At 40.1% G+C, this 24,039-nt stretch overlaps 1 protein-coding gene across 3 annotated transcripts in view; it reads right to left on the bottom strand.

Annotated features, from left to right (window-relative positions):
- gsap (gamma-secretase activating protein) overlaps nt 1-22,972 on the bottom strand; it is a 47,505-nt gene extending 24,533 nt beyond the window's left edge. The window contains exons 1-23 of one of the 3 annotated variants that reach the window (XM_015958007.3): nt 22,805-22,972; nt 22,630-22,732; nt 22,035-22,105; nt 21,150-21,206; nt 21,005-21,074; nt 20,593-20,640; nt 20,420-20,508; nt 12,927-12,996; nt 12,800-12,849; nt 12,506-12,616; nt 12,284-12,340; nt 12,148-12,194; nt 11,926-12,011; nt 8,878-8,955; nt 8,685-8,771; nt 8,386-8,478; nt 8,104-8,272; nt 7,805-7,895; nt 3,291-3,360; nt 2,788-2,867; nt 2,503-2,583; nt 2,072-2,194; nt 1,888-1,943 (exon numbers count right to left, since the gene is read on the bottom strand). In XM_015958007.3, the coding sequence (XP_015813493.3) occupies nt 1,888-1,943; nt 2,072-2,194; nt 2,503-2,583; nt 2,788-2,867; nt 3,291-3,360; nt 7,805-7,895; nt 8,104-8,272; nt 8,386-8,478; nt 8,685-8,771; nt 8,878-8,955; nt 11,926-12,011; nt 12,148-12,194; nt 12,284-12,340; nt 12,506-12,616; nt 12,800-12,849; nt 12,927-12,996; nt 20,420-20,508; nt 20,593-20,640; nt 21,005-21,074; nt 21,150-21,206; nt 22,035-22,105; nt 22,630-22,732; nt 22,805-22,807 (1,790 nt within the window). In that variant the 5' untranslated portion in view covers nt 22,808-22,972. Of the gene's footprint in view, nt 1-1,887; nt 1,944-2,071; nt 2,195-2,502; nt 2,584-2,787; nt 2,868-3,290; nt 3,361-7,804; nt 7,896-8,103; nt 8,273-8,385; nt 8,479-8,684; nt 8,772-8,877; nt 8,956-11,925; nt 12,012-12,147; nt 12,195-12,283; nt 12,341-12,505; nt 12,617-12,799; nt 12,850-12,926; nt 12,997-20,419; nt 20,509-20,592; nt 20,641-21,004; nt 21,075-21,149; nt 21,207-22,034; nt 22,106-22,629 lie in introns of all 3 variants that reach the window. The other 2 variants (XM_054739649.2, XM_054739648.2) reach the window with 2 other exon arrangements.
- Nucleotides 22,973-24,039: the final 1,067 nt, after the last annotated feature.

Genomic DNA, 24,039 nt, shown 5'->3' with positions numbered 1-24,039 from the left:
ATTTCAACACCTCCTATTGGGGACGTAACATAAATGGGGGCTCGTCCGGGATTTTTAACTGCATCAGGCAGTGAAGGAATGTGCAATCCCTTGGAATGACTCAGTTTGCTCTGAAACGTTGATGTTTCAGTCTGAAGGAGTTCTGCCATGTTGTGGAGGTGCTAATGCTAATGGTTAGCTTCTACTAGCCAAGACGTTCTTTGCTGTTTCCTGAACGCTAAACCAACAACAGCCTTCCCCGTCACTTACCAAAATGTGTGAGTCCATGGATGTTAAATTTTAGTGTGACGTAGATGTGTCAGACTTTTCTAATCTGAGCATTTCACTGTCTATTTTCTATCCGTGGCTAAACCAGGAAAAAGGGGGAGAAGACTATTTTTACCTTTAGCCTGTATGTGAAACTCAGAGTGACCATTTTTATTTGAAAAATAACAAGTAAATGGTTTCTCAGTGAACTTAGTCATTCACACTCCTCCATATTTAAAATGAGCATTTATGTAAATACTAATAAATACAGATTTAGTTTCTGTTTTTGTTAAATTTGACGTAAGATGTACCATACTGTTGAAAGTGTTTTTTTTTTATAATCAACTGAACTTCTGGGGTTTTACTGAACAAAAATTGGATTAAGAAATCCAGGATTAGTGACTGAGCTGAGCTCAATGAACCAATAAGAGCATCCAGGCTAAATAACTCCTGTTTTAGAGCCATTTTATCAAACCTACGATCTCTTCTGGTTGTTACCTATACTTTAGATTTTGGCCAGCTCAGTGGCCTAATGGTATTAGAGTCCTCCCTATGACTGGGAGAATGTGGGTTCAAATCCTCAGTCGGGTCATACCAAAGACATTAAAAATGACACTCAGCTTTAAGGGGTTGGATTGGGGGGTAAAACCACTAAAGAGTTCCCGAGCAAAGCCGTGTCTGCAGCTCACTGCTCCCCCAGGGGACGGGTCAAATTCAGAGAACACATTTCACCACACATCAGTGTGTGTCATAACTAATAGGGCTTTAATATTTTCAATCTTGATTTATGTGTTTGGCTTTTATTTACTTCTTGTTTCTTTTCTGCACATTATTTCATTTCAGACCCCCTCCTGTTTGTGTTTCCCGCCTGTGATCCTGTCCCACCCTCAAGCTGTCCACCTGGGTCTCCTTATCTTTGTGTATGATTTCTCTACCACATTAACCTTATCTACCACATTAACCTTAACCATCTGTGTGAAGAGTTAGATTTGCCTCACATTGTTCAATTTCATGTTTTACTATGGTGGCCCAGAAGGTTCAACGAAATACCAAAGCTGCAACACCACTAAGCCTACATGTGGGATTTTACAGTAGGGTTGTGAGACCGATGACCAGGTCCCCAATGCTGCTGTCGTCCATGTATGTTTTGGCATAATTAGTGAATTAGCTTAGCTTCCGTTTTAGCGTAAGTTGCAATGAGCCAAATCTTCCATTTTTTATTAATGCTACTGAAGGTTTTGTCATCACGGTGTGGTTTTTCTATTTTGTTGACCCTAATGGGCCACCATACTTTACTTTACTTTACTTTACTTTATGAATTTGCTTTTGCTTTTGTTTTAGGACATTAGCTGATTTACTCTTGGATTTAATTCCACCCTCCTCAGTCAAGTTGGACACACCTGAAAGTGTGTTAAACTAAAACTTCACTTAACAACAATTATAAAGGACACTCAGATGAAACTTGAAATGACGAGGATTAAAGGATAAAAGCTCCATATGCTCAACCTTTAAAACAGCAGCTTTTCGAGGTTTTAACCTTTTAGCACATCCTTTACAGGCAGTGCCGAGGAGCAGTCATGCATTCCCTCCCTCCTGTTTCAGGACATTATCTAAGAAAGCTCCAGCGGGAGGCAGACCTACTTCTTTGTGTTCTCCTCTATGTGATTCAATTGGCTGGAGAGTCTTCTCTCTGACCTCTGCAACAACAATAACATCAACAAGGGAAGGATGAAAATACACTGTGACCAAAAGCCCACAGGTATTCTGAGAAGGACCGATTCTAATAGTCAGAAGTGATTTATGGTGACAGATGAAAGACGCTCACAGCTTTTTCCCTCTCAGCCTGGATGTGTGTGGTTCTGTATCTGGGATTTGGAACGGCATCCAAATACTTTGTCTTCTCTGCGTTCCACTGCAGCTCTGACCAGAACCTCTGGGCACCTCTGGCCTGCACATCAATCATATAATTACACTCTCAATGTTTTTATGTTAAATTAAAAAGGTAATATCTGGAGAGGGGGTCTGTTCTGTAGCTGATGGCCTCCTGCAGTGTAGTATGTAAAGGTATACATAAAATACTTTTCAGAACTGTCATCATATTTCCCTGAATTCACCCCAATATGCTATCAGAAATTCATAGAACTTTTGATTTTAATACATTTTCTTTAAATCAACATCCAAAAGGTCACACTTATCTAATATTTATGAGTCATATCATTTTCAGAAGTAATTAAGTTTAGGACATTTTGTCCTTACCTTGCCCTTAAAATCAGTTTCAATATGCAGCTCAGTGGTACACACCACACCAGGGATCTCCAGCAAACACACTGGGACCTCCTGCAACACAAACACCAAGCACACAATGAGTGTGTGTGTGTGTGTGTGTGTGTGTGTGTGTGTGTGTGTGTGTGTGTGTGTGTGTGTGTGTGTGTGTGTGTGTGTGTGTGTGTGTGTGTGTGTGTGTGTGTGTGTGTGTGTGTGTGTGTGTGTGTGTGTGTGTGTGTGTGTGTGTGTGTGTGTGTCTGTGTGCATGCGTGGTACCTTCTTTTCAAATATGGAGGAGTAAGGCAGGACTTTATCCAAACTGAGACACTTCTCATAAACTATCCTGTACAAAGAGGCTGTGTAGGCAGACGGAGCACAAACACAAATTAGTTATTTAGACATTCAGAAATTTATGCAGATTTCTTGATTTATCTAGACCTAAACAGGAAGGGAAATCACAAGTTGGAGCCAAATTACTAAACCAACAAAGAATTTCTGAAATGTGTCCTCCAATAATCACACTGTGCCAATACTGTAGTTATTTAATCAGAATCAGAATAGGTTTATTGCCATTGTTAGTGAACAAACAATTCACAAACTAAGCTCCACTAAAAGAGTATTTACTCATCCAGGTGTTCTGTAACCATCGATGCTCAGGCTAATGTTTTCTCTTAGTGGAAAAATGTTCTCATACTAACTTCATTCTCTAGCTGTGCAGATGTGTGTAGGTCCTCTGGACAGATGTGAGCAGCAATGAGTCGTGTTTAGCTCCAACTCACCTAAAATGAACTCCTGGACTTGATCAAAGGATTCAAACGGGTTCATGTTGTCACACAGCCACTCGATTATCTTAAAAACAACAGAAGGTTGATAATTATTACTTTTTCACTCATTAAGAACAATTATGAAAACATTTGTTTTCCTACAGCATGAGAGAAATATGGAGGAGTAAGGCAGGACTTTATCCCAACTGAGACACGTCTGAGACTGATGCATCAGTGTTAGAGCTCCTATTTCTATGCTTATAGTTAGCTGAGCTAGTTAGCTTAGTGTGCATGTAAGACCTAAAGACACATCTCTTTGTCAGTTACTTACCAAGTCACAAGATTATAAAAGTAACTAATTATTAAGAAAAATAACTATTTCGTTACTTTTTTCATTAAAGAATGACATGAAAAATGGGTTCCCCTCTTAATTAATCATACTTAAGTTACTATAAATTACTCCAATAGTGAAATGTAAAAGACTAATGACTGGAACATAATAAAATGTATGTCCAAATGTTTGTTACAAAACTGAATAATTGAAATAAATGGGCACTTAACAAGAGGAACTACAATCAGGAGCATTACACTAATCTAGACTATTAACATGTCACTGTGTGGTATTTAACAAGACCCCAATCAGCTAAAATTTCTAATTGCAAATAGAAACACATGTAAAGGTTTCTGTGCCTTTAAATGGTCTCTCAGTCTAGTTAAATTACTGAAATAAATGTAATTTTGTACAGTATTCTAATTTTTCCAGCTTTGCATAATTGTGTGTTGTAGCAGCATTTCTGTTGCTGCTAATCTAGTAATAGTTAAATTAATGAATGAAAACCCTTTAAAATGACACTAGAAGAGGCACAAATATGATGGAGGACTTAAATGTACTAACGTGGGTCAGACCCAATCACAGAAGAGCTGAAGCTGGGTGGTAAACACACACAGGAAGTTCTAATAACACCTGAGCTCCATGACGTCTGAGACTGATGCATCAGTGTTACAGCGGGGCTAAAGACATGATAAAAACAGGTTACAGCTGGATGATCTAGGAAGGTAGAAGATCAGGACGTCTCGGCGGTGAACAGGTGGGCAGACCTTCGGGACGTCCCGCTGACACATCAAGAAAAACACGGCTGTAGATCCACACCTGCAGCAGCGACTCTGCGAGTCTGCATCTGTAACTATTTATCACGTCTCCCTTGTTCTTCACGGGCCGTGATGCGCTGGGATGAAAACATCCGCCTCTTTAGCTCCCAATCAGCTGATGACAGCTTCAACACACCACGCTGCTGAATTAGTAACGCACGCATTTTCTGATCAGTAACAGAAACGGCGTTATGATAAAAGAAGACGATAAATAATTAGTTTACTCGCTACTGAAAAAACTACTTTTTTAGTAACGCCATCATTTTAAATGGCGTTATTCCCATCACTAGTTATTCTATAGAAAATAAAAACAAAGAAAAGCCTAAGGTTCAAATAATGACAGAAATGTCTTCCTGCTTGAAAAGATCAGGGTTTCCAGCTCCGTCCCACATTATTACTAGTATTAAACATGTGTGATTAAAGATTCCAGCTGGGAGAAGGGAGAAATTGTCCAATAATTGAAACAAATACATCTTAATGATAAATGACCTGCACTTGTATAGCGCCTCTCAGAGTAAGGACTCCAAAGCGCTTTATACTACAGTGTATCATTCATCCATTCACACACACATTCACACACTGATGTGTGTAATATATGTGGAAGTATTCAGATTTTGAAAGGTTATAGATTAATAACGTTTCTGATTGTTTAGTGTCAACAACCACTTCAAAAATTAATTTCTAAATACCATAATCAAGTACTTTTGTAGCCTAAACCTATTCAGGAGGTTTAATTAGACTTTTATTTTTGTAGATCCACACAAACTTTATAAGTTTTATAGTTTCAGCTGCAGATATTCATGATCTTGGCCTTGCCTCAACTTTAAACTGTTTATCATTTAAAAGTTTCGTCAAATAAATAGAATAATGAACAAATACTTATAAAGCTAAGTTGGACTCTCATCAGGATAAGATTCACTTTGTCCCATTTTTGGTTCTTTTTCAAAACACAGAAAAGGTTTATTTTATTTATTTATTTATTTACCTTGCTGTTGGTGGTTTCGTTCACGGCTGCAAACTTCCTCAGAGCTGACGCTGATGGTGGCGTCAGTTCCTACTCCGTTTATCCGCCACCATCAGCGTCAGCTCTGAGGATGTTTGCAGCCGCGAACAAAACCGCCATCAGCAAGGTAAAAAAAATGAAAAAATAAAAAAAATAAACCTTTTCTGTGTTTTGAAAAAGAACCAAAAATGGAATTAGAAATCAGACAGAGTAAGAACATACCAAAGAGATTCACTTGGTGCCTGAGTATTATTATGTTCATGTTTATTCATTTAGCAGACGCCTTTATCCAAAGTGATTTACAACTCTTAACCTGTAGGGCATGTTGTGATCTGTGGGGGAAACCGGAGTACCCAGAGGAAACCCACGCATGCATGGGGAGAACACGCAACTCCACGCAGAAAGGCTGCAGCCGAGTTTCGAACCTGCGACCTTCGTGCTGCGAGGCAACAGTGCTAACCACTGCGCCACAATGCAGCCCAATTATTACAGCAAAGTCGGCTCTTAGTTATGCCTTTTCTCATTATTGTATCATTTTGGAACAAATGGTCTGCTTTCCAGAAACATGAAACTAAAATGACATCCTTCAGGATTCATAATTACCTCAAATTTCACATTTCTTTGATCAGTCTTGATTCCAGTAACCAGAACACAAAGTGGATAAAAAAAGCTAGAAGTTGGAGAGTTTAATTAACGCAGCCGTTCCTTAAGGTTACAAACTCCTATTAACAAAGAAATTGTGTTAAGAAGCTTCATTAGAGGCTTTACTTTGCTGCTGTTGGCCAAACAGTCTGCAAGACTTCTGTGTCCCATTTCCCCCCGCTAGGTGCACTAATGAAGCCGGTGACTCATGTGACCTTTAGAGAAATAATTTATTTCATCTATCGAGCAGCTGGAACATTTTATTTTAGATCTAATACTAATAAAGGCTTAGTCATAGTCAGCACTGTGCCCAAACCGAACATCCAGCCATTCGTTTCTGTCTGTGGCTCTGCTTGGACTCTTGCCCATTTTTACCTTTCTCCTTCTCGCTTCTTTTATCATGTGATTTTATTTTTACTCATCATTTTCTTTCTTTCCACCAACTCCTGGCTCCCAGCTCAAGGTTGACACCTACTGAAGTTACGCAGAAGCACAGGGTGAAGTTTCTACCTCTCCAATAACTCTGCATCAGTTTTTCTTGAATAAAAAGTTCTTCCATCCACCTCAGCTACTGCGATTAACCTTGTGTTTTTCTACCCGTTAATGAATCTCAGCTGGAAGTTCTGGTACGCAGAATAAAAATCCTGATTTTAATCATTTCAAGCAAAATGTCTCATATTTATGTTACGTTTATAACTTTTAAGGACAGGATTTGTAGGCACAGCCATCTGCTTTAGTGGCATGAGGATCAGGTCTCTGCTTTTTGCAGAGGATGTCTTCCTGTTGGCTTCATCAGAACGTGATCTCCAGCTTTTGTTAAAGTGGTTCACAGCTGAGAGTGAAGCAGCTGGGATGAAAATCAGTTTCTCTTAAATCTGAGACCATGATCTTGAGTCGGAAAATGGTAGAATGCCTTCTCCAGGTCAGGGATGAGGACCTGCCTTAGTGGAGGAGTTTAAGTATCTTGGTGTCAAGTAAGGGAAAGACGGAACGTAAGCTCGACAGGCGGATTGGTGCTGCGTCTGCAGCGATGCATCCATTGTACTGAAAGGCAAAGCTCTTGATTTACCGGTTGATCTACGTTCCAACCCTCACCTATGGTCACGAGCTTTGGGTAGTGACTGAAAGAACCAGATTGTGAATACAAGCAGCCGAAATGGGTTTTCTCCGCAGGGTGTCGGGAATAGCAATAGGGTGGGAAGCTCAGTCATTCGGGAGGGACTCGAGTAGAACCGCTGCTCCTCCACATCAAGAGAAGCCACTTGAGGTTGTGTGGGCATCTGGTAAAGCACATCCAACCAGGAAAAGACCAAAAGGAAGACCCAGGACATGCTGGAGGGACTATGTCTCTTGGCTGGCCAGGGAACGCCTTGGGAATCCTCAAGAGGAGCTGGCCACAAGCGGCTGGGGAGAGGGAAATCTGGGCCTCCCTACAGAGAAGGGAAGTGGATGGAGGGGTGGATGGATGGATATTGTAAAGTTTCTTGGAACTCCTTAACAGGATTAGTACATTCCTTAAACGTTTGCTCCAATGAACAAATTCTGTACAAGTCGTCCGCCTCTTGTTGAAGATCAAAGTACTGCACAAGTACCATTTATTTGTATTTATTACTGTAGTAACAATGTATTTTGACCTTATAACATGTTTTTCATAATTATATAAGATGAATAATTTTCTGATTGTTATTCTCTTGTATCATGCTTAAGAGTAAACTGTTCTGTCTGCAGTCTGCACCTTCAGCTCCAGGTTTGGATCATCTCCCATGTAAACCAGGAGGCAGTGGAGGGCAGCCAGGCGCTGGGGGTCACTCTTACTGCTGGGACATCTTGAACAGAGAGTAGAACAAAAAACATTTAGACGACTGAAACACTAAGAGAGAAACGACCTGAACAGACGCTAGCTGGAATGAGTAAACAGAAGTATTTATTCCCACACACAAAAATAACACCTACAGAATTTCTCCTTTGTGTTTTCTAAGACGCCCTAATGAACAACCCTGCATTTTCTGCACAAACTTTAAACATCATCCCCACCTAGGACGTGCGTCTGAACGCAGAATCTGTAGCAGGAAGACGGGGCTGAGCTCGGCTGAGTGGATCGTTCCTCCTGCCAGGTCCAGCAGCTGACCACTGGACCGATCCTCCGTGTGCAGCACGGTGGCGGTCACCGGATCGCACTGCAGGCCCAAGTTCACCTCGTCACCTTTTATTTTTGAGGGATACACAGAAAAAAATATAGGAACATCACAATGAGGGGCGCTTGTTTTTTTTTTTTTTGTTTTTGTTTTTTTTGCCGCATAAGTCAACCAGAGTTACCGGCTAGGAAAAGAGAGTGGCAGAGAAGCTCCGGCTGTCTCGTGTTGATGCAGTGGAGAAAATGACCCTGCAGATACACCAGGATGTAGTAACCTGCACAATAAGGCCACAGTCTGTGTTTGCATGCTTCCTGCAGAGCAGCTACCCTAGTATTACTCCTCTGTAGGATGAACACATTCTTCTATGCTTGGGCTATTTCTGTTCTGACTGTAAAACATGCAGTTTAACACTGGCTGGGAACAAAAACATATATGTCAATAAAAGTGTGTATGTTTATGGATTTCAGTGTGTGTGGTGACCTATAGGGATGAAGAGCGGATGGAGCTGAGAGTGTTTCTGGGATGACTTATCACTGCTCAGAGACACTTTGAACTTCTTGCTGCAATCTGCCAGATTCGAGAGGAAGCAAATGAGTCAACATTAGCTCAAGATAAATGACTTTTACAAAAAAGTTAATTAATGGAGAGATGAAGAGTTACTAAGACGACACACCTTTGTGAATTAAAACGATCTTGTAGATCAGGTCCTGTTTGTCCTTCAGCAGCTGGCTATAGCAAACACACATGCTTCCTGAAATTACACCAAAGATTTAGGGAACCAAACATCAGACTCCATATGCTGCTAGTTTGTGTTTAGAAAAAAACACGAACATTCTCTTGTTTCATCATATTTTGCTTCCAAGCAGCCAGGCATTCTCATTTAAAAAGTGCCATTGGTGAAAGTCTTTAGAATTTTAATTAGCTGCTTTAAAAATTCAAATTTTAAACTAAAGTTCCCAAAAGATTGCAAAAAACTCAGGGGATGAACCAGGATAAACCAGTCTGCTGCATTTACAGCAAACAAGTTGTTTTTTAAAGGTGTACTAGAACAATGTATTTTTTACTATTACGACCTGTTCTTTGAGCGTTCTATAATGCTTATAAAACTTTGTTGGGTCTCACAGTGTCCCAGGAGCCCTGATAAATGCCCAAACACAATCCCATAATAAAGTCCCATAATGGAAACATTGGTTTGCCCCGCCCCTGTGCGCGCGTGCTTGCGTGCGTGTGGGTGTGTGTAGGGGGTATAAGAATGAGGGACAAAAGAGAGGGATGGTGGGATGAACAAACAAGGAAGAGGTTTTTCCAGTACATCCTGGAACGTTTTATGTAAGCTCTGACATTCTTCTTTGTTGTTTTCCTCTCGTCAATCTATGGCAATAGCAGTACCACAGGCTAGCATTAGCAGTAGCTCAAGCTAGCATTAGTAGTAACTCGGGCTAGCATTAGCAGTAGCTCAGGCTAGCATTGGTAGTAACTCAGGCTAGCATTAGCAGTAGCTCAGGCTAGCATAGGCAGTAATTCAGTATAGCATTAGCAGTAACTCAGGCTAGCTTTAACAGAAACTCAGGCTAGCTAGAAAAAGCTTATGAAGTGTTACACCAGCTTTTCTCAGAACAAACCGTTTCTCTGCGGCCATTTCAAAATTACTAACTTATATAGGAAACCAGGTCAGAGAGGACACAGACTTTTTGGTCTGCTACATTAGACACTACGAGCTGAAAAGTCAAGTTACCGTAAATCCTCTAATACAGGCCCGGGCCTGTATTTGACTCAAGCTCCAGGCCTTTATTGGAAGGAGGGCCAGTATTCTCTATTTCTATTTGAGCAAAATGAACTAATGGTTCGCTGGAGTTTTTGACAATTAAAATTGCGCCCACATTGTCAAAGTTAAACACATTTCTTTTAACAACGATAGTTTATGCTTCAGCCCTCTCTCCCCTCCCCCTGCGCAGCGGCGGCAAACTCACTGATGCGCCTGCAGCCTCTCGGAGTTCCTGCTGCTCTAAACATTAAAATAATTATTTCATTTTCTGTTCCTCACTTCTGATTACCTTCAATGGTGTCTGTTTGTTGCAACCACCAGGTACAAAAACTAACTTGTTCTTATTTGACTATTTTTCTGTCCTGCCTGTTTATCATCTTCCTGCATCTCCTCTCAATCCTAAAGAGAAACTGCTACCTGGGTTCATATATATTCACCTCATGTTACCTTTGATCTGCAGTTCTAAAAGATCTACCGACCGCAAAAACAGTGGAGTGCTCGCTGCTTGGTGGCCGTATCAGTGATCGGTACGTCACCGGATGACAAGGTGATGCGCCCCGCTCACAGCAAAACGCATCAGGCGCAAATAAAAGACAGAAAACATTAAAGGAAATGAACCAACATGAACGATCGCGTGTTAACTTAGTTTTTGAGGTGGCGACACCTGATTGTTACTGTGGCCGTGCTCAGGAGGCAGATCTACCGACCGCAAAAACAGCGGAGTGCTCCCTGCTTGGGGGCCGCATCAGTGATCGGTGCGTCGGAGGACAAGGTGAAGTGCCCCGCTCCACAGCAGCGAAACACATCAGGCGCAAATAAAAGACAGAAAACATTAAAGGAAATGAACCAACATGAACGATCGCGTGTCAGTACCGACGCTCTGGCAAAGCGCGTTAACCTCCCCCCCCCAAGCGCAGGAGCTTGTCACCTGCTGACAGCAGGCTTCTGTCTTTTCCGAGGGCTGCATCTTGCCGGTCATTATCATGTGACAGCGACTAGTCGACGACAGGCATAAAAAGTCACTATAGTGAAGTTGACTAGTTCATACAACCCCTGCTACTGCTCCCCAGTGTTCTGCAGCATAATCAGCACGTTCTCTTTGAACTTGATATCAAATTTTCGCCTCCTCTTTGTCTCCGCACGGTTAGTTACCTTCGCGGTCTATCACTGGCAAATCAAAAGTGAGACGATGACACAACCGCCCCCCGTACTTGCTTGTTACCACATTCCACCTGGCCACAATAAGAGACCGGCCATTATTCACCTCCGCCGACTCCGACACCGGCCAAAATTGGAGACCCGGCCTTTAATTGAATACCGGCCTGTATTAGAGGATTTACGGTAAATGTGGTTTTAAATTCTAGGACACCTTTAAAATGTTCTGCATTTTCAGTATAACCCTTATGATCTTAAACCACTAACCCCAAAAGTAAGTGAAGAGAAGCCACTAAACCAAATAAATCACATTTAACAGACAGATATGTATTAAAGATATGAGTCCAATATTACACACTTAGTTGCTGTTAAGTAACAAACTCCTACATGGCAGTTCAGTTTCTCCAATGGTCCACAAACATGTTCTTTTTTCTGCTAATCTCTGACATTTGCATAAGTGTGCAGCTCAAATATGTAACATTGGAGCCTTATCCACTGTGAAAAAATAACAAAGTTTGATCTTATTTGTTTATTATGTTTCCTACTGCCTTTGGAAAGCAAAGCCCTTGTGCTGGGTAATCAGATCTTCCACTAAAACCCGATCCAGTTAATCTCCAGGTAGAATTTAAATCAAACAATAATCTTCTTTTTCAGTTTGCTGCATCATTTTGTTGACTCAGACTTACCTTCTTTATTTCGCCCCATAGAAAAATGGAAAACACAAACATACAAAAACTCTGGGTGTTTTTTTTTAAATAAAAACACGAGAATGTGTGTCATCAGATGAGATGTGTGTATTACCGATCTGGTTTGTGAACACCTGCATCCTGATGAGATCCTTGTCAGACTTCTCAGCATTAAAGTGGTCAAAACCCAGATTAACAAACCTGTTGGAGAAAGCAGCTCAGGATACCTTTTCTACTAAATAAGGTGCAAAAATATGAAAAATATACAGGTTTTGAAGTGTTTTGAGTTCATTTTTTATCTTTTTTTTTTCTACCATAGTAACATTGATCGTCTTACTTGACCGTGTGGAAAGAATTGACAGGTAACTCTAAGGTAAGCTCCAGCTGTTTGGAGAAAAACATGAAGGAAAAAGTACAATTAAAATAAAATAAAATATAATAATGTGACATAAATACTGCACCTACAGACTCACCACAGTCTCCCAGGTGTGAGTCAGGTAGAACTGAATGCAGCGCAGCAGGAACTTCTCCTGTCAAACACATTTTCACACACCTTTCGTTAGCCCGTGTTATTCACATCCACATTAATATTTATGCACACGAATCGCTGCACCGCCAGGGTCCGAGTGTGTGTGTGTGTGTGTGTGTGTGTGTGTGTGTGTGTGTGTGTGTGTGTGTGTGTGTTTGTGTTCCACCTTGAGCGTGAGGTAGTAGAGTCTTTGTGTGTGTCCGTCCCACTGAACCCAGGAGAAATCGTCCGCAATTCTCTCAGCTATCTTGGACAAACGGTCTGGATTTGCCATCACCTGTTGGCACAAACACATTCACTTGCAGACACACGGACTCTTTTATCCAAAGCTCCTCAGGAGGAGATCATATCCGGCTGCAGAAGGCTGAAACTGACTGTTCTTTAAGCTTGAGTTATGAAAACACTCTCCCAATCATTTAACTGGCTAATTAAGAAGTTTCTACAAATATATACAACTTACCACTCTGTAGCCTTCCTGTTTGCACAGCAGTACATGGTATAGATCCACATCTGAAGAAGCAAAAATGTTAAATTAACACCAACGCAGCAGATTGTCATTAAACCTTCCATTAATATGAAAAACATACATCCATCTTCGGTCAGTAGAAGTAGATGGCTCTCCAGCACTGATTTCCTGTCACATTCTTGATGGAGAAACTAAAATATATTTAAAAAAAAAATAAAGTTCATTAGTTTTTTGCATCAAACAGAAGGAAATAAAGCTGCAAGCATCAATTATCTGCATCAAAGCGCACTTAAAGCACTCAAATATATGACTTTTGTTGACTGCACTAGGAAACAGACTGCTTGAATAAATTGGTGTTTTGTTTTTAAAAAAGGAAGAAATATCTCGCTTCAGTAAAGCATCTCAGCAGGAGACAGCTGCACCAGCGAAGGGAAATGTGTCGGCTTTTCTTGGGCTGAGGTGTCGACATCAAACAGGAGAAAAAGAGAACTTAAACACTCAGGGACAATAAAATCATGTTTTTCTTTGTCTTAATTTTATATATTTAGGAATATTTGATCAAGAGCAGTGCAGCGTGTTCCAGTTCCAAACAGAAAAATGCTTGTTCTTCTTTTCCTGCTGGTGCTGAATCACCTGTAGATGAACCACATTTAAGGCCTGGCAGACTGGGGTTCCTGCAAAATGAAGAAAACTTGACGAGAATATTCATCATTTTCATTAAAATCTTGATTCCCATTCAAAAACTAGTTTGCACTAGTGCGCCTGTTTCAGGACGTAGAATTCAGCTGGAGAAGAAAGTAAATTCAGATGGCAGGATCTGGAGTCTTATTTACTGATATATTTGGACTTCTCACCTCTTATTGGCTGATTGCAACGAAACTCTACCATGGACTCTGTTTGCTTTGCAAAGTTGAAAAATTAGGAAGAAAAATATAATTTAACAGTTTTTGTGGGTCTTCGTCTCACACAAAGTAAGAGGAGCTTGTTTTCACCTTACTCTGTGTTAGATGAAGAACCACAAAAAAGATTTCTGATAAAAACACAGAAAAACGTAGCAAAGAATTAATTTACTGTTATGTTTTTTAGTTGGCAGAAGCAGGCAGGCAGGAGGGAAAAGCATATGCGCAGCATTCATCTTGTAACTCTCAGCAGAACTTCCCCTGAACTCTACACTACACCTCTATATATATTAGCAGTGCTCTGCTTCCACCTAGTGTTCAGTTCATTACACAACATTTACAATGTTCCATGTCCATTACACTTGATCAATAACTCATATACTAACATTTACACATCCCAACAAATCCTACAATGGTTACCTATATCAGTGGTTCCCAACCTTTTTCCCAAGGGACCCCGTTTTTTACCAGTACAATTTTTGGCGACCGCCTCCCATTCTCTCTTCCAGTACAAACATTATTGAGAAATGATAAAATTGTTCAAGCACATTTTAATATGCTTTGATTCAATAGATAACAGTAATAGTAGGCTCCAGTACAGAACAAAGTCATTAACAAAACCAAACAGAGCATAATGTGCTTGACAGTTTGTGTTACTTTTCTGAACAATAGTTTCTTGTAAACACTGATAAATCAATTATTCCTTTCAATAAACGTTTGACACATAAAAAATACACTGAGCAAAATGTACTTAAATGTGTTTATTACTGTTTATACTAGATTATTTACTGTAAAGGCTGTGATTAATCAACCAGTCCTATCTTTAATGAACTTTTGACACTTGAAAATAAAACAGTGAGCTGAGCAAAATGTTCTTAAAAGTGTGTTACTTTTTCTGTACTAATTATTTCCTGTCTTAATATCAGTAAACTTTCCACTCATGAAAAAAAATGTGAGCAAAATGTAGGCTATAAACAAGTAATAAATGAAGTTTTAACCCCTTAAAGTGGAGAGGTCCTGGCGACCCACTGAGAGGCTTTGGCGCCCCCTTGTGGGGGTCGGGACCCCCAGGCTAGGAACCACTGACCTATATAACCAAAGTAATCAAACAGACCTTGTGGCTACAGAAATATACTCATTAAAATGTGGGTATGTCATCTGTGCCTCAATAACATTATTTTTGATTAATTCATTAACTGCCAGCCATTTTCTGAATAGAAGGCCCCTGACTGCCATAGTTTTTGAGCGTTTTTACTGTTTTTTTGAAGAGTCACAGGATATTGTGCTCTATGATCATGTGAACACCAACACTACCAAAAGGAAGAGTAGACTCACTTCTGTTATCACGAAGAATCAGTGTTTTTCAAGCTTTTTATGTTCTTTCACAATCCGTTGTCAAACTGTGAGCTTCATAAGCTTTTCCGGTTTGTACCTTGCTTTAAGCACAGCAGCATCCCAAAACGATCTCCTAATTCATGGACTGTCTGCTTCATGATCATATGACATGTGACACACACGGGTGAAGATCAACATCAAACAGTGATGTTTACTCTCAAATAAGGATCGTTCCCAAGTCCGCCCCATTAAAAAACACAATGGCAGCAAGTGGTTGTATTTAAAATGACGACTTTGGTCGTCAACAGCAGTGAATGAGTTAAAAAAATAGCTTGGGCGCAAATTGTCTTGAATGATTAAAATGCAACTCATCAACATTCATTCATTACAAAGCCGCTAATTAATTAGATACATGTTTTTTATCTTTTCCCACCTCTAATGAACATATAAAAACATTATTTAGGAGAAGATGTCTGCGTGATTTTCCGTCTAAGTAAGTTGAGTTCTACTTTTTAGAAAATAAATTTCCAGTAACATAAGAATAAACAATAAACAAAAGGCTCTGCCTTCAGCAGTCTGGGAGGCAGCAGTGCAGGGATTCTACTGTCCTCCAGGCCTCGGATTTTGGTTTCAACCTCTTTCTTTTGATGAGTTTTAACTTTGGTAGTTTTAACTCTGAGTGATGAGCTTTTAATCAATTTCCCTCTGGGATTAATAAAGTATTTTTGAATTGAATTGAATTGAATTGAATTAAAGGGTAAAACTCTGAGTGATCCAGGGGGATTGTTTTAAAGGTTAACTTGGTGGCAATGTTATTGACTCTGTTTTTTAAACACCTTCTGTGTTTTGTGTCTTGACTGCGAGAGGTCCTCGGTTCAAATCCCGGACGAGCCCCCATTTTTGTTACAAACCCTTAGATGGAAGTTTGTTGTGGTGGAGGGGTAACATAATAACTGGTGTAACAAATGGGGGCTCGTCCGGGATCTTTTGATCCCAAACCTTACTTGGACACATGTTCTCTGGTTTATTGTTATTACTTATGTTTTACTTTTGGAATAGTTCACAGCCGCTCCATTCTGAAACCTTGGTGGTGCATGGTGTGGGAGCGGGGAGATGACACTTCAGTTGTGGCCCGGAAGGCGGATCTACAGGATGGATCATGAGAGGGATTGATCTTCAGTGGGTGAGAGGAACCCGCTTGGTGGTGGAATGTCTGACAGGGACACTACTCCAGCGGCCAGGTGCCCCCCACCCCCACCAACCCCACCCACCCCATCCCCAACCCCCACCCCCCTGTTTTCACAGATGGAATATTCCTGCTGTGGAAGCCTGCCTAACGACTCTGGAAATAGGAGGTCAGAATTCATTATCTTCTCACTGTGGACTAAGACTTTGATGGAATCCTGTCTGGGAGAACGGAGTGAGCAGACAGTGGATCACCATCGAAGACAGAGTTCAGCTGGACCCTGCGTGATCAGTGGATGTGGGACTTTTGGGCACCGTTGAGTCCGCATCATCAACCCAGCACTGATTGTCACTTTCCCGCTGCATGTTGTTCCACTGAGGGAATTTCAGGAGTAGGGGTTGCTTCGGATGGCACCGTAGACACAGTAGGCTAATCTTGGTGTTAAACTGGATAGCGCCCTTAGTTTTGACACCCACATCGATAGAGTGATCTCCTCCTCCTTTTTCCACCTGCGTCGGCTGGCAAAGATCAAACCTTTCTTGTCACGACGTGATCTTGAGACGGTAGTCCATGCTTTTATCATGATGCGATTGGACTACTGTAACTCTGTTTTATTCTGTGTGAGCAAGGGCTCAATAGCCAGGTTGCAAATGGTGCAGAATGCTGCTGCCAGATTTTTAGAGGGCAGGCGCAGGTATGAACACATTACTCCTGTCCTGGCTGCGCTTCATTGGCTGCCCATTGATGTAAGGATTCGTTTTAAAATATTTTTGCTGGTTTTTAAAATGTTAAATGGTGTCACTGCTTCAACCGTACACCCCTGCACGGTCACTCTGCTCGGAGAACCTCATGCTCCTCTCGGTCCCAAGATCGAGACTAAAGACACGTGGTGATAGGGCCTTTGCTGTGCCAGGTCCTAAGCTTTGGAACGAGCTTCGTCTCAGCATAAGGGCCTCCACCTCTGTTGCGGTTTTAAGGCAAGGCTAAAAACCTATTTTTATGATCTGTCTTTTAACATTTCTAACTAGTTTTTATTGTTTTACTTATAGCGATCTGTGCATTTACTGTATTTTTATCTATATCTTGTGATATAATGTTTTTATTTTCTGGATTTAATTTTTTATGTTTTTACTTGATCTGTGTAGTGCCTTGGTGGCATCTTTTTGCCTGTAAGGCACAACTTATAAATAAAGTTGAGTTGAGAGCAGGTCTTGAGAAAAACAAAGGAAAGGGGGGGATATGTGATGTAGTATAATTAAAGTGTGAGAAATTTAATTATTTTTAGAGGGGAAGTGTTATGGCCCAGGGCCTATTTGGGTTTCCCGTGTGTGTGTGTGTGTGTGTGTGTGTGTGTGTGTGTGTGTGTGTGTGTGTGTGTGTGTGTGTGTGTGTGTGTGTGTGTGTGTGTGTGTGTGTGTGTGTGTGTGTGTGTGTGTGTGTGTGTGTGTGTGAGGAGATTCAGCACCTGTCTCCCATCTCACTAGATTGCTTCCCAGGTAGACTCTCCCAGCTGCTCCTGATGATCACCTCTGCCAGCAACATAAAAATTAGCCAGCCCTCAGTTCAGGGAGCAGCAGACCAGAGAGAATATCTCTGGTCTGTTGTCTCCTCAGCAGCATTTGGTTTTGTGAAATTAAGTTTTATGTAACAACTTTGGTGGGTGAGTAGAAAACTCTCTGTGTTTAACTTTAACTGTTTTAAGTGGAAAGGAGACTTTACACTTTGCTTTGCTTTAAATAAGACATCACTCGGTTAAGGAAGTTATGTGATGGTCTTTCGAAGTTTTAGTGATGATTTGGTTAACGAGAGAATTTAGTTGTTACTAGTTTTGAGTTGCTGCTGATGTGTCTGTGTTTTGTGTTATATTTATGTAAATAAATGTTTTAATTTTAACACGAGAACATGCATCCTACATTTTTACCCCAGGCTCCCTAGACAGCCTGGATCGTAACTGTATGCAAAGGCATGCAAAGGCTTTGAGGGAATAAAATATTTAAAGAAATGCAAGTCTAGATTAACAGTTTTTTATTATACTTTAAATTATAAGACCTTTTGGAGGAATTTTTATTATTAAAATTCACTCAAATCAACTCAATTAAGTAAACATATTCACATATCACATGAAATAATGTTGTAAATGTGCTCACCAGGGTTTTCTGGTTGGTTTTACTAAAATTAATTGTAGTCTGATTCCCTTTGCACACGCAATAATCTTATATTTCATATTGACTCTTTGCACCGACGTCACCTCATCACATGGGTCTACGGATGGCAAAAGCATGTAAACAGTGAGCGTCCGACACAAGTACTAAACAAAGGGAAAAGTAGAGCTTGAAATTGTTTTTGGTTGTTTTTGTTGATGTATTTAGCAACATTTTGCATTCCTTCAACTAGTTCAAGCCCAGTTCAGTTATCAGAAGAAGTAACACACCTATGGAGCTCACAGAGAGAACTTAAGCTAATGTTCTTAAGCTAGCTAACACTTAACTTTTGTAAATACCTCTCTCTGTTCACTGATGTAAACAAGTTCTTGACTTTGTCAAAATTCACCCCACTGTCTTTATAGCATTGTGTTGTAAACATCGTTTCACTTTGCACCGAAGCAGATTAAAAAAAAGTACGGATCCCTACCAGTTTTGTTGGTGGTGGTGTCACCGGGTTCAGCTGCTGCTCTCCCACCAGGATGAGACAAGATATGTCTGAACGGCGAACACTCGTACTAAATAAATAACGCGATGTTAACACGTAATTGTACACTGGAACAATGTTATTGCGAAAAATGATCTCGCATTTCACTACAGTGGACGGCACCGCACGTCCTTAGTGATGAAATATCCATCCATCAATAAGTATTATAAACACATCACATCTATCCCTGTCCCTGTCTTCCTCATGAAATATATGAAAGTTAATCTTACCCAGTAAAACATGTTCGCTGCAACAGTTTTGTGCGTTCATTTTGTGGTTTTGCCTGTAATCCTTTTTTTTCCAGATAAAAGGAAGTGATGCCACCATCACTGGATATCTATAAGGATGGCTAGAGCTACTGGCTGAAACATGTAAGGTTGGGCTGGACGATATGGCCTAAAATCAATATCACGATATATTGAGGATTTCACCTCGATAACGATAAATAGACGATAACTACAGGTATGCGCAGAAACAAAAGTTGTCCACTAGATGGGAGTGTCACATATATTACGTTGAGTCACATTTTTACGTGACTCAAGGTGGTGCAGCTTCTTAAAGGAATGTGAATGTTGCCAACCTACACACATCTTTTCATTTTTTTATTATCAGATTTATTGACATGGGAAAAATTATCTCAATAACAGTCAGAAATTTCGATAATGATAAATTTTCAATTTACTGCCCAGCCCTAATGTAAGGAAAATTAATCATTTTTACTAAACTGTGTAAAATAAGAACTAAAAAATGGATGTTCGCTGCAAATCTGAAGATACTTTGAGAGCTGCTAGTCCGTTTGATTGCTCGCTGCAGTTTATATCCGTTCTCAGTCTCCATCAAAGTTATTTGAAAAAACAAAACGAGTTGACTTTACATCCTTGTCAGTTAGTGCAGCCAACCGTGCAGCAAGCTGTTACCATTTTTCTGTTAAATCAACTAAATAAGTGATAAAAGGCTACAAACTGGCTTGTTTTGACCAGCTTCACTTGAGTTTCAGCGTGTGTAAATGCTCTTTTTGCCATCCACCATGGCAAAGGGGGTGGTCCCATGGCATGACGTCACATGCAAAGGGTCAATAAAAAGGCATTCTGCCGAGCTTTTTTTGGACTGTGTAACAAGTTCCTTCAGGGTCAACGAAAAGTTTTTCAGAAAAGACAAAAAAAACCACTTTTTTATTTTAAACTGAACAAAAATCCAAATGAGAATTAATTCAAACAAAGCAATTAGGTTTCTGCAGATTTTCTGCTTGAACTTCCAAAAAATCAATTTCCTGGTCTTTGTGTTTTCATAAAAAAGCTTCATAACGATGACTTATATGCTGATAACAACAAATCATGACCGAGAACACCAGATTGGGGTAAACACAAAGCAAACTGAAGGAGTGGTAGCGGGGAACTTTCGGGGAAGCCCGTGAATCAGAAATTGTTTCACACACGCCGAGCTCAGATAAAGAGCTATTTCAGCCGCCGTACAAATCAGAAACTGCAAAACCCAATTAAACTCTACCTGCACTTTGACTCTGCAGTCCACCGCCTTGAGGACTTTAGTGTTGTTTATGGGATGGATTTCTATCAGGAGTGTCAGACACTTTGATACTGCACAAACAGGAAGGTGAAACAATTATGAAGGCAAACGGTAAACAACAGATTTGAACTATTTTAGGAGAGTGGAGACTTTACTTGGCTTAAGACGTTCCTCTTCGCTGGTGTTTTGAGTCAAACTGACAGCTGGAGAAACAAAAGCAATTATTTATTTACATTCATTTCAATCTTTAAATTTTACCCTTACAAATAGAGAAGATAGTGATGAAAAGGCGCCATCTGCTGTTCTGTTTGGTACTTTACTGTTTCCAGACCTTGACCCTTGGGACCCGTGGTGACACTGGTGTCACAACCAATTTCAAACATCTGCAAAATTGCTTCTTATGTCAAATATTTAAAACCCCAAGTGACATTCTATCCACACATATATTGTAAATTATTATACTTCTTTGTTAGATGTTTTCCCTACATTTAGATGTATTTATACCAATCTGTTTTCTAATTCAAAAGGGGTTGGGTTCTAAAGGGTAAAATTGAGGTCAACACACACCTAAAAGCGTCTCTTCCTTGTTCAGGGAGCAGCTGCTGACACACACCTGCTTGTCGAAGGTGTAGAGGAGCTATCGAAGGGAAAATGAGTTTATGGAGATGCACGTTTAGTGGGACAAAACAGGCAGACACACACACACACAAACCTTGTTCTGTTTGTTGTTAGAGTTATATTTCCCGATCCTGGTGGTGCCGGTTGATCCCTATCATGACATAACAGAGAAAACCCCACATCAGTATGTGCTAACATGCATGTTTGACCTCTTTATTACCCCAATCACACATTCTCTTTAAACTTTCTGTGTCCATATTGTTATGAAAATCTGCAAGCAAAGCCATAGTTGGATGAAGCTGTGAAAGCAGGTGCTGCAAAAGCAGCTCAGATGGGCCGCTGCTGTAGCACGCCCTCTTTAACCTTCTCCAGCCGCACCTCGTTAAAAATTCATGTAGTATCGAAGATCGCAGTTTCACACTCAGATCGTACTTTTTAATTCTAGCAGGGATTCCAAAAATAGCAAATGTGTCACATTTTTCATCCAGTAGGGCCTAGGTGAGGAGGATAGATGTTTTAGAAAACAGCTTCTAGGAATTTAATAGTTTTAGTATAAAAACGCTTTGAAGGAGACAAGAAGCATACATATATATATATGTATATATATATATATATATATATATATATAAATATATACATATATATCTATATATACGTATATATATATATATATATATATATATATATATATATATATATGTATGTATGTATGTATGTATATATGTATGTATATATATATATATATATATATATATATATATATATATATATATATATGTATGTGTGTGTACTGTATGTATGTGTGTGTACTGTATGTATGTATGTATGTATCTATAATTTATTACGCAAGTTTCATGGCAAGATCATTCTATTCTTTATCTGTATTACTAACCAACAAGGAAAATCTCGAAACCTCTTGAAACTCTGAAATATCAGATTAGAATAAATGCATCCCTAACAGCAGAATATGCTCTTTTACCTTCCAAGAGTAAAGGATGCTCCCATCGCTTTCAATGTTTAGGATGCGAGTGTCCACTGCTTCAGAGTATTCTGGGAAGACAGCGTTATTATAATTATTATAGATGATAATTAACCCAAGATAGCACAACTACAGCTCAGAATTAACACACAAATCATGTAAACAAAAATCTGCATAGTCTTTTTCTGCTGTGTAATCCTTTATTACATACTAGCAAGAGTCCAGTTGTGTACATTTGCTATTTGGATTATTGTAAACATTATTACGTTTGTTATATTACTCATTAATATGCATGTTATCGATTAGATCAGGTAAATGCTCTAAATTAAATTGTGTTTGTCTAAAATCCTGCAGGACTAGAACTCTAGGGTAAAATAGTGAAACAGCGCCATCCGCTGGCTAATTTATGTGATAGCAAAATAAATCACAGAAATTCCGCCTCATTATCAGTTAACAACTGTCCGAAACTGCGAGTTCTATTTCACTTCTCGGTTATTATAGCTAATTTGACCTATGTATGTCAAACATCATGAAAGTAGCGTTACTGGACGTATAACAGACAGCTTTAGCGGTTGTGAACACCTGAACGTCCCACCTTTCACTCGGCAAACCGACGCTTCTTTCCTCAGGATATCAAACACCACATCTTTTTGCAGGTCGAACGTTTCCTCTAATTTCAGCATTTTGTCCCTTTGTTGCTAAGCATAAAAGTACAGTTAGAAAAAGTCTCATTAAACTAAAGCAGCACCTAACGCCTGGTTTCCGCTCACCATAGACGTAATCACGTGACCGAAACGGGTTGTTTTTTTTTTCCGCTGACACACGTCAGAAACAGAAAACAGCAGCTGCAGCGCCTGGTTTGACTGTCTCCCACTTCCTCTTCTTTAACTTATTTGTGCTAAGATGCGGAAATGGCACGCTGGCTGGTCCAAAATGAACACCTCCTTCCTCCTGGATCACAAGCCCGGGAGGATGGCTGCCATTGGCCGGTGAAAGCGTCCATCCAGCGGGCTGGAATCTCACCGCCTCGGCAGCCTCTCATGGAACTTCACACAGTGGTGTGTGACAGCTGCAGTGGTTTAAAGCCAGAGTAACAACTGTGTTTAGTTCACAAAATCATCCTTCTTTTACATATTTTTATTAATCTCCATTATATATTCTAAATATTCCTATAGCTTGTAATTTTACATTTCTATATAGACTGTGGCCAGGGCCAGATTAAGACTTTGTTGTACCCTGGGCAACAATATTAAAGGGCCCCATCATCACAACCCAAGGATCACCATAATATGGTCACATAAATTATGATACATTTTGTTTCCTGTGCAGATTATCAGGGGCGGATTTAGCAATTTGGGGGCCCAAGGCGAACACAGACATGGGGCCCCTTACACTAAATTTTCGACAATCTTACCTTTAACTGGATTTGCGAAACTCTCCCCTCTTCTGACACGAGTTATTTTCACTTTTTATTAGTCCTCCTCTTTTTTCCTGTTTTTCCCTCCCTTTGAGTGCCTTCAATATTTGCTCTGCTTTCTTCTTCCTGTCAGTGCTCCTGTGATTTAGCCTCAGTTTTTTTTTTTTTTTTCAATTTTCCATTTTGGTCTGTTTTCCTCCCTTGAAACATTTTCCATTGTCTTTCCTTTCTGCTTCCTTTTGATGTTTACATTGAAAAATGACGTCACTTTCAGAAGTGAAAAGCTTTTATGAAGCAAGCTGCTTCTTTCTCTTATTGGAGCCACTAGGATAACTCCATTTCATGCTTAATGTTTGACTATCGCTTTGGGTTTGTTACGAACGCCCCTGCCTCTCTTCTTCTTATTATTTGTGGTCTTATGGCACTTGGCAAACAACAATTTGGTGCATTACCGCCACCAACTGGATTGGAGTGGAATGACTACCAATCACTTCCAGTTTGTGCATCGCCGTCTTAATAACCCTCTTATGACCATAATTATAACAGGGCCGCCTGGTATTTTTTTAATCTTATGGCTGTAAAATTGTA

The sequence above is a fragment of the Nothobranchius furzeri genome, chromosome 1, assembly GCF_043380555.1.
Source record: "Nothobranchius furzeri strain GRZ-AD chromosome 1, NfurGRZ-RIMD1, whole genome shotgun sequence".
In the NCBI taxonomy this organism is placed as follows: Eukaryota; Metazoa; Chordata; class Actinopteri; order Cyprinodontiformes; family Nothobranchiidae; genus Nothobranchius; species Nothobranchius furzeri.
This window is presented reverse-complemented; position numbering and strand designations above follow the sequence as displayed.